This window comes from Spermophilus citellus (genome assembly GCF_964194105.1).
Source record: "Spermophilus citellus genome assembly, chromosome: 10".
Classification (NCBI taxonomy): domain Eukaryota; kingdom Metazoa; phylum Chordata; class Mammalia; order Rodentia; family Sciuridae; genus Spermophilus; species Spermophilus citellus.
Window position 1 is genome coordinate 60408776 of NC_138197.1, and position 15087 is coordinate 60423862.

The window sequence follows — 15087 nt, forward strand, 5'->3', positions numbered from 1 at the left end:
TCTAGTTCATGAACTTTTCATAGTATAAAGTTATTACTTTCTTTAATTGTCCCATTCATGAAGAACCCTTGATAACCTGCTAATCATCTCCTAAGGGTCCCACCTCCAAATACTCTAACATTGAGGATAAGTTTTAGTTTATGAATTTTGGGGAACAGAATATGAACATTCATTCTAAAGCATTACTCCCTTTCTCCTTTTTTAATATTTGTTTTGGATTAATTGCATTTTTTCCCTTAGATTGTGCTTCTTCCTGCTTCTTTCTTTCTTATATATTTTTTTAAATCTGTCATTGTTCTAGGTCAGTATTTGTTTTGACACATTAAATTTTCTTTTATTGTAAGAATTCTCAAATATATTAAAAAGTACAGAGAATGGTATAATTAACCTGAATGTATCCATAACAAACTTTCAATATAATACAGATCCAATCTCGTTTCATCTAAATACCCACTCATACCACCTCTCCTGGATTGCTTTGAGGGAAATCCCAGGTTTCATATTATTTCATCTGTAATGATTTTAGAATGCATTTAAAATTACAAAACGTTTCTAATAGTATCAGACCATTATTGTTCAGATTGTTTTTTCAAGCTGTTTTTCAGTTTGTATGGATCAAGATTAAAATTACAATCCATTCTTTGCCAACTGTTTTCATCTGAGTACTAGGGGAGGAAGGTACTTCAGGAAGATTTAAAAATTCTGCCACTATCATCTCCAGTTTCCAGTATGGCATGCATTTGATTTAAAATTTAAAACAGTAATTTTAAAGATGCAATTGGAATATTAATAAGATTACTGTACGCTACAAAAGCATTTTTAAATTGCAATTTCCATTTTATATTGAAAAATGTCATGCTTAGAAACTGTTTCAAGCCTACACAGCCACAACTTGGATTGGTTCATACTTGGAAAGTTTCAATTTTGGATGATTTCCAGTAGGAGGGATTTCCTATTATTTTATCTATATCATATTGCCAAATTCTATAAAGCCATAATCCCATTTTCCAAAAGGAAGAAAACTACTCGTGAATAGTTCTTTAAATTTTATCTTTATTCTATTTGTGTGTGTGTGTGTGTGTGTATGTGTGTGTGTGTGGAGAGAGAGAGAGAGAGAGAGAGAGAGGGAGGGAGGGAGAGAGAGAGGGAGGGAGGGAGGGAGGGAGGGGGAGGGAGGGAGAGGGAGAGGGAGAAAGGGGAGGGGAGTAGAGTAAAATGAACTTAAAATGTGAAATCTAGGGCCAGGATGACAAAACATTAATCAACCATTCTGATGCATATTTGTACTGCTGTAGTTTTCATGGAACTGCTTTACCTTTCAAGGAAATGAACTATAGTTGTAGGTAATAAATGTAACAGTTTATGAGAAATAAGTTCACTGAATATACTTATAGACTTACTCATAATTTCCTTGTTGTACTTTGTAAAACCTGAAGTTTTTTTTTTAACTAGAGATTAAAGTGAAAATACCCATTCCCTTAAGAAGATCTTAAGAGGGCTTTAGCTGATTTTCATTGTATCAGACAACATACCAGCTTATGAAAGAAATATAATAAAATTCTGCCAGGTGCACTGGTGCATACCTCTAATTTTAGCAGCTTGGAAGGCTGAGGCAGGAGGATTGCAAATTTGGGACCAGTTTCAGCAATTTAGCAAGGCCCTAAGCAACTAACTTAATTTGATCCTGTCTCAAAATAAAAAACAAAAAGGGATAGGGATGTGACTCAGTGGTAAAGTGCCCTTTAGTTCAATCTTCCTCCCAGAAGAAATAAAATTCTGATAATACTAAGTACTATAATAATTTTATAAGATTTAAGGAAAATAAATAGATGACAGTTGTTACAAAGCTAAATATACTTTACATGAAAGTTGAACTCTTATTCTAAAATACTTGTGTTTAGGAAGGAAATTTTAATTTGCCAGTAAGATATGCAATTCTAGTCAGCTTATCCGGTTAGTTAAGGCAAAAAGATTTAATGGATTGTGGAACTTGGATCTATAAAGAGGCCCTTTAAAAATCAACTATATAAATCATTTTCTGGTAAGTTTCACTCAACTATCTCAATCATCTCTTATGGAAATCAGGATTTAGTTTTATTAATTTCTTTCATTCTAAAGATGAAAAAAGTAAGGGATTAGAGAGAGAGAGAAAACACAACCTGAGGCCAACTCTAGTTAGCTGTTGAATACAGACATGAAATCTGTTGGCTCCAGGGGGTACCCTCTTTCTGTTAGGCTAGAGCTAAGCTGCCCATTGATTTTGGACTTCCTGAACCTTACATACTCAAACATGAGTCAGAAATAGAAAAAGAGGAATCAGAATAAGACAGAGGATACTGCTGTACTGAGTACAATAATGAAGGTCTGGGTCCTTATTGTTAACTAATGTCATTTCCAGTATAAATTGTTCAAAAAAAAACTCTGGCCCTCACATGACACAAAAACATCAGGAAGGCCAAAAGTAAAAGATTATTTGTAGAAAAAACTAGAGGACTGGTACCCTGGAGCATTCTTTTATTTTCCCTAATTACTACTCTTTCAGTAATATCCTCATGTACTGAGAGACTTGTACATGCCACACACAATGCTGGCAGAGACTGACACTATTCCCACTTTCTCTTTAGAAGTTTTTAATTTGGGCAGGGTTAGAGGCAAACAGGTAAACAAATAACCATAACATAACATCAGAAAATAATTATTTAGTTACATACAATGGACTAGGGAGCAGTTCTACTTAAGGGCAGGAGGGAAAGGAAAGGGTATTCTGGAGGAATAGTTGAAATGTATCTATGTATACTAGCTACAGTAAAATAATTCTTAAGTTTTCAGTCTGGGAAAAACAACTAATTTCTATTTTAGTTAAGTTTTAACATAGTACAACATTCTGTAAAAGAGAGCCAACTGTAAAATAAATGTAGGCAATATCCAAAAAAAAGTGGATAAGTAAATTAATTTATTAATGTTTTAGAGGCAGTGATGCTATGACGCCATAGATTTCTGAAATATTGCCCCTTCTGTTCTGAACATTCTTTTTCTCCAACAAATTTCACCAATCTTACTCAATTAGCTATTCTACAGACCTACAATGTTCACAAAATACTAATAGTAACATTTAAATCCATGGGGCATATTATATTCTTGGACTGACAGGGAATCGTCACACTAGAATTTTCCTACTCCTTTTTAATTTTTGTGACCTGGGGGTTTGTGTATGGATTTTGTCCATTGTGATTATCACAGTTATCAAATTAGCACATATATTGATATCCTACAGAATAAAATAGCACATCTTTTAGAAATGATATTTTCCTTTGCTCAATGAAGAATAAGAGTTGTTGGGATGGGTTGTCCAGAAAAATCAAGGATGCATAATAAAAACATTATAATATTGCTATAGTTTGGATTTGGACTATCCTCCAAAAGTCCATGTGTTAAAGACTTAATTCTGAGATGTCACTGTTGGGTGGTAGCAGAACTATGGGGTCTCATTTGAGGTCCTCAGGTCATCGAAGATGTGCCCTTGAAGGGGATTGTGCGACTGAAGCCCCTCCCTCTTTCTCTTTCACTCCTTAGCCAAGAGAACAGTGATTTTGGTGTACTACACATTGTGTTCATGATATGCTGCCACAGGCCCAAAATAAAGGGGCTAATGATCCTGGTCTAAAAATTCTAAACTGTGAGCCAAAATAAAGCTTTTCTCATAGGGGTGGGAAGCTGACTAAATCAAAGATTAAGATTAACATGGATATGTTTTAAAGTATAAAGGAAAATTTAGATAAAATTTACAAATAAAACACTAGATTAGAAGACAAATGTATAAACATCCACTTTGATATATCTCTTTGGGCTATTCTGCCAGAAACTCAAATGTCTGTCTTCATTCTAGTTAGTAACTGGAAATACAGTGGTGAAAAGCAATGCTTTAACTGAATCCAGAATTCTAAAAATTACCACTATAAGAGTATGGAAGACTTTAATAAGAATCCATAGAAGGCCAGGCAATGTGATGCATGTCTATAATCCCAGTTATTCTGCAAGCTGAGGCAGGAGGATCGAAAGTTGGAAACCCACCTTAGCAAGTTTGTGAGACCCTATCTCAAAGATGAAAAGTAAAAGGGCTTGTGAAGTAGCTCATTTGGTAAATAGAGCCCCTGAGTTCATACCCTACTATTTCAAGGAAAAAAATTTTCATAGAGGATTAGATACTTTGAACTTGTTTTATATGGAATACTTCAGATATGCTTTATCACTGTCTTTTATCTCTAGCAAATAATGGTTGACTGTAGCCCTGTTTCAATTTAGGATAGGCTGTGCCAGCCTAGTGGTGGATCATCTGCTTTACAGGTGTGGGCTGTCAGTAACTGCACTGCATCAGTTCCTCATTTAGTACAGAAAACAAGCCTTGTCTGAAATGCAACAGTTAGTTGCACTACAGGATAAGAAACATTTATAGAAAGCAGTTGAGAAAAGCAACTTATGACTGCTAAGGGCTTTAGTGAAACAAAAATTTAGAACTTTTCATCTGTACTCATAAAAGGTTATTTATATACAGTAGATCATAAAGCGTAACTATCTCTTTTTTCAGTTTTTTTCAATTTTGCCTTTATTTATTTTTATTTGGAGCCCGAGGTATGTTTATTTGGTGATGGAGAGTACAGAATTCCCTCATGAATTAGTTGTAGAGGTTTTCTTCTTTTTAAAATTAATATTTTTATTTATATATGACAGCAGAATGCATTATAATTCTTACAATATCTCTGGTTGAATACACATTATATTCACACCAATTTGTGTCTTCATATATGTACTTTGGATAAGGATGTTCATCACATTCCACCATCATTTCTAACCTCATGCCTCCTCCCTTCCCCTCCCACCCCTCTGCCCTATCTAGAGTTTGTCTATTCCTCCCATGCTCCCTTTCCCTACCCCACTATGAACCAGCCTCTTTTTATCAGAGAAGACATTCAGCACTTGGTTATTTGGAATTGGCTAACTTTACTTAGTATTATCTTCTCTAATGCCATCCATTTACCTGTAAATACCATGATTTTATTCTCTTTTATTGCTAAGTAATATTACAATATGTATATATGTCACATTTTTTAAAATCCATTCATCTATTGAAGGGCATCTAGGTTGGTTCCATAGTTTAGCTATTGTGAATTGTGCTGCTTTACACATTGATGTGCTGTGTCCCTGAAAGATTCTGTTTTTAAGTCCTTTGAGTATAGACCGAGGTGAGGGATAGCTGGGTCAAATGATGGGTAAGCATAACTATCTCATCTTCAGCTTTTTTATGTATTTCAAAAGCATATTTAAAAATTATGCATATACCAACTACTAGATCTGTTAGAAAAACCTATTCAAAGCTGTCCATTAAACCAGGATTCTGTCAGTATTCCTGGGAGCAATTCAAAGAGAGCTTTTGCTCAGCAGAGAGACATCTACCACAGGTGAGAAACTCCCATAGGGAAGGCTGACCAAGTTCTAAAGAGCTGCTCCCTGAACTAGCTTCCAAGATAAACATTCTTTAAATTTATCCTGGCTCCTCTGATTTTTCTTCACAGACTTCTCTAGTTTCTCCTTTTTTGTCCTTTCAAATTGGACACCTTTATGACCACATTCTAGCTCTGTGATCTCTACAAATGCTTCATTTACTTCCTGCATTTTGTGCTGCCACTAAGCTGCCTGGGGCCACTTTACTGACTTAGTGACCTTGTCATCTGTGTGATACCTTCCCTGTTGCATCTAATATATTGTGATATCCTAAAACTCTTAGTTCATGGCAGAAAGAAATAATAAAATGAAAAATCTTAAACTTTAACTGAGCAAAAGCACTGAATGTATACAGTTTCTAAGGCCAGTTGGCTTCCTCCTTGTCATGTATTCCTCATGTTGAACAGTTGATGGTGAAACTTCAGTGAATTCACAGGAAAAATATTAAAATCAGTAAAAAAAATTCTATATATCTTCTTAAATTTTTAGTTAAAGTTGTAGTAATAAATCATGATCAAAGTTATAGTACTAAATCAAGAAGTACGCAAAAATGTTCATTGCTACCAAGATATCAGATACAGTAGTTATCTCCACAGGGAAGAAACTGCTCTGGACAGTACATTCTTTCTTTAATGTTGCTAAAAGTAGCTTCTCAGACAATGGAAGCACACATCTCTGCTTCTAATCACTTTTGAAATTCTTCAATTTTGTCTAAGTGTGCTAGTTGACTTTCCCTATGTTTCCATAGATATACCAAGCTTTGCTATCCAATCTTTGTTATAAACATAGTTTTTCATCAATGTTTGTTGAAAAATTAAAGGCAGAATGAGTGTAGATAAGTTTCATACAAATGGAAACTACAGTTTCACAGGACAGATGTAGAAAACAGTTTCAGAAGTTACTGACCTATAAAATGTAGACTTAACTCTGCTATGCCACTTTTCTTCATCCCTTCTTCTAAGCAGAATTTTGATCCCCTAATTCCTAAGCCACAGATAATTTACAAGTTAAAGAGGTCTGCATAATCAGGTACTTCCCAAAAGATCAGAATTAAAGTAAATAAGATGACATTCACTGTCAATTACAATTTCAGTCTTACCCAATAGAAAGCAAATCTGTGTACTTCTATGAACATCCCATTTTTAATGATTCAGGGAATTTAAAAGTCCCTCCTATAAAAAATTTCAACATTAAGAATTTTTTGAGGGTAGAAAGACATAATTTTATAAATATTTACAGTCCATATCCCATATATGAAATATTTTTCCCTCCAGCTAGCCACAAACATTTTTCTTCAAACTTTCCAATAATTTTAAGTTCCTAAAAGCCAGGTTGGTTTCTAGAACTCACACACTTTTCCTAACACTTTCTTAAATGTCCTTGATTCTAAGCACGACACAAAACAAATACTTTTCTTTCTTCATGCATTTGTAAAAGGAACATTCATTTTGTTAAAATAATTTTAGTGAATGCTTGTGCAAATGTTGCTGTTCTATGAGATTATAAATCTTAGGAGTGATGTCTGAGTCTTTTCAATATACTTTTAATAGCATGTAGCACAATGTCAAATTTCAATGTTATTAAATGACTCCAGAAAAAAACTACATTTCCAAGTGTAAATGCCATGCCAATGTGAACAGAATTTAAATTGTTACAAAATCCAGCTTGCCAATAATTAAACATGAGAATATAAATATTTATGTATTTGTCCATGCAGAACAGCTCTATATTCAATTTTCCCCCTTCAAGTCATATATCAAACAAGTAACAACAAAAAATATTTTTATATATCTTATGTTTTAGAAGGCACTAGGGTTCATGTGCCACTTCCACAATGTGCCACTTCCACAATGCAATTCAGTTTATCTTGCTCTATCAGCTCCTAGGAACAGATCATATAGTAAAAAAAGCATTGAAATCCCAGTGGGATTTACAAATACCAAGCATAATTTCTTGATCACCATATAGGTCTATTACAGGTCAGTTACAGTTCTGTTCCACATTTTCTTCATGATCAAAGATAATGGAACACCTTTTATTTTGGGACATGGCCAACCTTACGGCAGAGGGAAAAGGACATGGCACATTTTGGTTTGAAACTCTGAGTCTTATAGTTGGCTCAGACATGACACTGACTGGTTCCACTTGCACACTAAGACTGAATGGACTGGGGAAATATAATTGTTCCCTGGAGAGTGGCAGCAGATATTCTCAAAAATAACAAAAACTTACCAAGAATAGCAGATAATTATAATAAAAATGGAATGACAACAGTGTTATGAATTTCTAGTCGTTTCCTGCCCAAATGTTAGAATCATGCTACAGCCAAATTTCTTTCCCCTCCATATATTTGGAATATTTAGAGAATTCTTACTATGTGATTCAATACTGCATCATGTCCCGGTATCACATGGAGCCATTCACTGAAAATCAGTGCCAATATGATTTCCACACCTATGAAATTATACCTGAAAAATCCAATTAAATTCCTAAATGTAAGATTTTGATGATGTGATCCAAAGTTAGATTTCTAGTATTTGCCTTCTTCTATTTCCCATTGCTTCATCTGCAGACTATTTGACAACTTCTAATAGTTATAGACTTCATCTCTGCTTACAGCATCTTCTGTTGCTTAGTTGCACTAATATTTGATGAACCAATATTCACCACTATGATCCTATATTAACTACTTACATGCAGTTCAAGCCTTGGCTTGTAACCTTCTAACAAAAGTCTTCTTTTATCTTTAGTGAAAAAGAACTCATAGACTACTTTTCAAAAGCAAGTATGAACTGAAAAGTTTTTTTAAAAATGTAAAAGGAACATGGGCTGACTAGAAATGTAAGATTTTGGTAAAAAATGGAAATTTTAATGTATTATGAATATTACTAATTTGGCTAAAATTCTTACAAAAGTGATTATTATTATCCACAAATGTGAGGGTTCTCTGATTTGTTTGCTTTGCAACATAACTAAGCTTCAGAATCTGCAATAGAGTCATTAAATCCAAAGGAGTTTAAGTTTCTGGACTTGAAAAAATAATAGGTCTAAGACATGTGATCTCTGAAATTATTATAGATAAATGAATCTTATGGCAGATACTATTATAGCTGCAGATCTTAAAGTGAATAATCTAGCATAATGACTTTGATTCCAGCAAAAACATGGAAGAAAAGTATTTAAAATGTAAAATGGATTAAAATATTCTATATTAGTCTGCTTCCCTATACATAAAAAGTAAGATTGCATATATTAATTTTGAATTCTGATGGCATTAGGAGCACACCTGGAGGTCTTTGCCCTGTAATAAAAATAATTAGTAAAAATTATAAATACCTGTAGATATCTATTTATTTGTGGGGCTAGGGATTGAATGCCAGGCCTTGTACATGCTCTGCAAGTGTTCTAGCACTGACCTATAATCCCAGGCCCTGACATATTTGTTTATTAATGGTAAATCTCCTTTTCTAATATATCTCTCTAAAAGTTAGACAACAACAACAACAACAACAACAGAGGTAATGAAGGGAAAAACATCTCAATTTTTGTTGTTGGGCGTCATTTTGTAATATTCTTGGTCATATGCTATTACCATATATTTACTGCTTCTCTAGTATACTGGGGATTGTTTTGAGAAAATTTGCTGAATATGTCTTCCAACAAATTTTTAAAGAGTAATTTTCAAGTAGCATGACCATAAGCAATATTTAGTATGCAGTAACACACTTGAAAAATACATGCCTGAATTTTATAAAAACAGTTTTTAGGGTTTTAAATACTCTCAGTAGCTGGGCATGGTAGTGCACACCTGTAATCCCAGTTACTCAGGTGGTTGAGGCAGGAGGAACTCAAGTTCAAGGCCAGCCTGGGGAACTTATTGAGACTCTGTTTCAAAAAATAAAGAGGGCTGGGGATGTAGCTCAGTTACAGAGTGTCCCTGGACTCAATCCCCAGTAATGCAAATAAAAAATAAATAAATAAATAAATAAATAAATAAAAATTTTAAAAAATTAAAATCTAAAACGGTCTTAGGTAAGCACAGACACTCTATGTTAATTAAAATTCTATTACTCTCATTTTTTCTTTTACATGTTTCATTTCCTAAAAATAAGTATGAATGTAGAAGAGGTAACTCAAATGAAATGATTAGAATATAATATCCTCTCATTTGGAACTATGGCTAATTTCAAACCTTCAAAATTTTAAAATTATTGATATATACAAATTACCTAGGGTTTAAAAACACTGCAGGGCACAGGTATTAGAATTTCTATCTTAGGCAAGAAGATACATATTAGCCAATATAATTATCATACAAGTTATATAAATGCCTTGTTTGGGGTTCTGAGTGGTCCTAGTTAACCAGCTTCCTCATGGGCAACTTCTCCCTTTCTGTCTGACTCCTATCAAAGATGAGTCCCAGACATGGCTGTTCTGGCAGTGCTGTGACAAGTCAGACACCAGAGCCGGCTGATGGCACAGGTCACAACCAACCAGGGGTCAGATGACCACCTGTGTGGGGGGTCTCCATTTGGAGACCATTCTCAAAGGTTGGGGATTCTTCTCCCTTATACCTATATTCAGTAATGGGTTGGTTTCCAGGTTTCACCAAGGGAGGTTAAACTATTGTTGTCAAGGTGAGCTTTGCTCTAAGATGTTTAAAGAGCTGCATGTGCACAGAGGCATCCTTGTTTCCGGGCAATCCCTGGACCAGGTTATATCATACTGTCAAGTATCGTGTGTTGTTGGCCCTGGGTGACGCTTGAGCAGGCCTCATGGCTATCATTACTCTTGTAGCTACGACATATCTCTTGTAGTTTACTACAATGTTCTTGCCAGAGGACAGGAGGGGATGTAATAAGCATTGTTTTCTGGGGCTAATCGGAGACTGCAAGGAAAAAGCAACATCTGCTCTGGGAAAAAAATGATGATTATAAGTCAAGCAGAGATCAAAAAGGAGAAAGAAGGTGGTTAATCCTAGGCAGAATGCACAGAATGAGGAAAGGTATAAGAGGCAGGAAGTCATAGTGGACATTGGGAGATGGCAAGGAGTTTACCTTGACTAGAATTCTGTGCAGGAGTATAAATGGTCAGATGCAGAGAAAACAGGCTGAGTGTTGTGACACAGCACGGCTCTGAGAAAAACATCTTTGCTGAATGAATACGATGAACAATGGATTGCCAAATAGGGAATCTATCTAGCTATTTTAGTGTTTCTAATTACAAAGCAAAAATGCTGTATTAGAGGAAACAAATACTGAGTAAGCACATTAAGAAATATCCCTCATTAGTGATATTTTTAGTCAGCAGGTTTAAAGTTCCAAAATAGATTATTTATGGTGTATATAGAGAGCCAGGAGGTATGGAGGTGGATGAATAGACACAAACACATAAAAAGTATTCTAAGGCATTTATCTATTAGGAAATGCTTATTCTAATGCAAAAACTGTTACTGACAAGAAAGCACATTACTGAGAAAGAAAAATTGATACAAGATATTTTTATAAAGTATTGTTTTCACAATATCTTCAGATAAGCTCTTATTTGATCTTCCTAACAACCATATTGTTCAGCACAGCAATTATATTGTTTCCATTTTACCGATGAAGAATGTGGCTCAGAGAAACCCAGTCTGTCCCAGGACCAAACTATGAGGTAAATAATGAAAGCCCAAATTTATAATGACTTCATTCTAAAAGTATGTTTTTCTATTACTTAACTGATGCTGCCCCAAAATAAGGTGGACTACGGGCCTCTTGACTTTTAGAAAGTCATTCAGATCCTCTAGGCCATCCTCACCTGTGAAATGGGAATAAATAAGATACTTCAAGAGGTTTTGAGTTGGTTCTAGGTTACAAGTTTTGAAGAAGACTAAAATTTTATCTGCTTTCAAATGAACTGGAGAATATTATTCATGGAATTCTCTTAAGATTTGAACAATCTTTGCTATCTCTTCTATGCCTCCCCCCACCAACTATTGTTTGTGCATTTTTTCCTGCTTGATCAGTATTGCCAGAGGTTTCTTCATTTTATTGTTCTCTAAAATCAACAATCTTTATTTCTGATCCTCTCTGGTACTTCTTTGCTTTATTTCACCCCTCACATATCTTTCTAATTTCTATCCCCTGTTTCCTAGACAGGTTTGCTTTTTATTCTAGTTCTAATTTCTTATGGATCTGTTTAACTATTGATTCTGAATTTTGTTTTCCATTATGCTGATTTCTTTTTTTTAAAATTTTTTAGATGTGTAGACCTTTATTTTATTCATTTACTTATATGTGGTCCTGAGAATCGAACCCAGTGCCTCACTGGGTTCTAGGCAAGCGCTCTACCACTGAACTACAGCCTCAGCTGTCTTCTTAATTCACTAATTAATTTGAAGTTTAGATTTTGTATTTAGTTTCCAAGCTGAAGTAGAAGAGGTGATAACTATTGTGTTATTGTTTGGCAAACATATTGCATTTTGATTAGAAAATGTATTCTGCATGGTATTGGTTATTTGAATATATTTAGAATCTTCTGGAATAGATGCATTTATATAAATTTATTAATTTTATTTTTTGTGCTTGAACATGAAAATTTTCATAAGTGTTCTAGATTTGCTTGAAAAGAATGAAGTACTCGTTAAGTGCACAAAATCTTACATAAAGCTTTTAAATTTCCAAAGTTCTTTGATTTCTGCTATTTTTTTTTCTTTTTGACTTAGCACTTATTTGTTTTCACTGTGTTTCCATCCCTTCTGTGATCTCTTGTTAATAGTGAATAGCTGTCTTTAAAAAAATAAAACAACTCAGTATGAGGATGTTTTCCTTTATTGGGGTGCTGTATTGGTTTGTATTTTTATTGTAGTGAGTTAGGTTTATATTCAGTTCTATTGGATTTTCTGTGATTTCCCTTAACCATCGTTCTGTGTGTGTGTGTGTGTGTGTGTGTGTGTTCCCTCTGTTTATTAGTTTGATTTTATTGTCTCTCCTTTTAATAGTTCATAATTTAAATGTTAAGTTCCCATACCACATTCTATACTACTATGTATCTTGAACTGTAGGTTTGTAGGTTTTAGTTTTTTTCAAAATTTACTGATAACACATTATATATATACATATATTCGTAGACAGTGTATATATTATAGCATATAGCTTTCAGCATAATTTCACAAAAGTGTATCATATCCCTTATTTCTTTTAAATATTATTTCAAATTCTCTTTCAAAAACTGGGGTGTTTTGTAATGTAGGTATTCATTTGGCCATCTTTCACATGTGCAGCTTTCTCTTGTTTACCTGAAGGTGTATGTCTTACAAATGGAAAACCTGTTCTAAGAATTTTCACAGTGACTGCATCCCGCCGTTTTTGATCTCTTTTTAGCAAAGACTGATGTAACCCACAGCAGTGGTCAAGTTAAGAGAAAGGCTGTTTCCCAGCAGAGGGAAGAAAGAGTAAGAAAAACTTTGTGATTTTATTTTTCTTTATTCTAAATACTTTGAGATTATTCTAACAATATGTTATAAACATAGAAATTCTTAAGTATTTTCTTATGTTAGTTTTATTTATTTTCTGTGCCTCATTTTTCTCTAATAGTGTATGTAGTCATAGGATAATGATACAAAAATATAAATAAAATGTAAGAATAACTTTCTAAATTATTCTTCACAAAATAAAACTACTAATATACATCTCCACTAAAATGCTATACAATTTATTTGCAAAACGTAAGAATAAAACTCCAGTTTTGAAGCTTCTGACTTCTAAACCTACTGAGGGTGAGAAATACATCTAATTTTAGTATCTTTTATTATTTATTAGTAGACATTTCTAATAAGCTTACAGATTAATTCTGTGAAATATGGGAAACCATATTCATTTATTATTGCTAAACAGACTTTATCACATGTTCATGATTCTAGACTAGTAACTTTCCCTCCTGGAAAAAACAAAACCAAAAGCTAGGGGTTTAAAACTATAAACTAGTTACATATACTCAAAGTTCTTTTAAGGGTTCATTTAAAATAACAACTGCATTTCTTTTACATGTTTCTTTGTTGTTATCATATTTAAAATGCAGTCTGGACTTTCCCTCAACTACCATAAAGTTTACTTCTTTGGAGTAATTCCCTAATAAAATGATTAATGGTAACAGCATAACGATTAATACTAATACATTATATTTTATAGTTCACAGGCAATACAAGTACTTTAAAGATTTAATTGCCTTTATGATAGGTACTATGAGGTAGACAGGATGAGAGCATATTACTTCTTTTAATGAGAATTTAAACCACAGAAGAGTTAAAAGCCATATCATTTGTACATTTACACATTTTATGTGTCTAAGAATATGGATATTAGTTCATAAATGTGGGAAGGATTTATTCAATATAAAGATTTCATTTATGTCTCTACTATAAACTAATATGTTCTGTTAGAAAGAGATACAGGCTACCAGACAGGCTGCACACCATTGATTTCCAAATTTTATCCTTATTTTGCTTAGTTTCATTGAATCCTAGGAAAGTACTCTAGAAAAAATTAGTTCCATGAAAGAATGTAAAGTGGCATTAATTCATTTTGACCTTTCAATTACCATTAAGTTCAGGGAATTCTAGTTTGGAATTTTACAGCATAGGTATATAATACATAGTGGCAAAACTGCCTTGGCAATATTTGTGAATATTTGCCTTAAACTAAAGATCCCAATTCCTGTAGTTTATTAGGCAGAGTTGAGTCTGGACTTCAGGCCTCCAAAGTCTGGGCCTGAGTGCTTTCTTCTCTGAGAGTATGAACTACACAGGTGCAACGCTTTGCACCCATCACCAGTACATGTAGCTTAAAAAGAACTAGTGCAAGACACCCTGAAAAATTAGAAATCAGACTCATATTTAAATTGTATTAGACATTTTTGTTTAGTAATGAGTAACATACCTGCCCCAGGCTGCCTCATTTGTGGATGCTTTATTAACGGGCACACAAGAAGAGTCAATGACAGCTGATTTGTTCATCTTGTAGCAGAAACCGCAGTCTGGATCCAACATACATTCGTTACAGTAACTAAAAAATAAAAAGAATTATGGTCATGTTGGCAGAGACAACTGGTATTTACCATATACTAGATTCCAGGTGCTTTTCTGTATTTTCCATTCTATTTTTCAGTAGGATTTGGTCTCTGAGACTGGTTTTGGCCAAGGCAAGTGACATGTGCTGAGCCAGGTGGCTGGTCAATTCTGTTTTACCCTATCCTGGCTAGAGCAACTTTGGAAACCACTATGAGAAGGAAGAGGCTTGGATCTCAGAGACTGGATAGAGAAGAGTCCCAGTTAACCTGAAGCAAATAAACTTGCTTTCCTCAACCACAGACTGGTTCATCTTGATTCAGCTCTGATTGGTTCCAAATTGTCCTAAAGTATTTTTTCTCATCAGTGTTTCCACATGTACTATAATTTAAAAAACTGGAAATAGTTTTTTCCCCAAAATATGACCTGAAACAAACATTTTGTCAAACAAAGACAAAATGGATACCTAATGAAAAAAGTTAAATTGAAATATCACCCAAATATGGCCACTGTTAATATCCTGATTGACAGTTTTAGTTTTA

The 15087-nt window shown here is 34.0% G+C and overlaps 1 protein-coding gene across 1 annotated transcript in view; it reads right to left on the reverse strand.

Annotated features, from left to right (window-relative positions):
* Positions 1-15087, reverse strand: part of SLC2A13 (solute carrier family 2 member 13) — a 354614-nt gene that overhangs the window by 47120 nt on the left and 292407 nt on the right. Inside the window, exon 7 of the mRNA XM_081309061.1 lies at positions 14418-14543. Within this exon, the coding sequence (XP_081165187.1) occupies positions 14418-14543 (126 nt within the window). The remainder of the gene's footprint in view (positions 1-14417; positions 14544-15087) is intronic.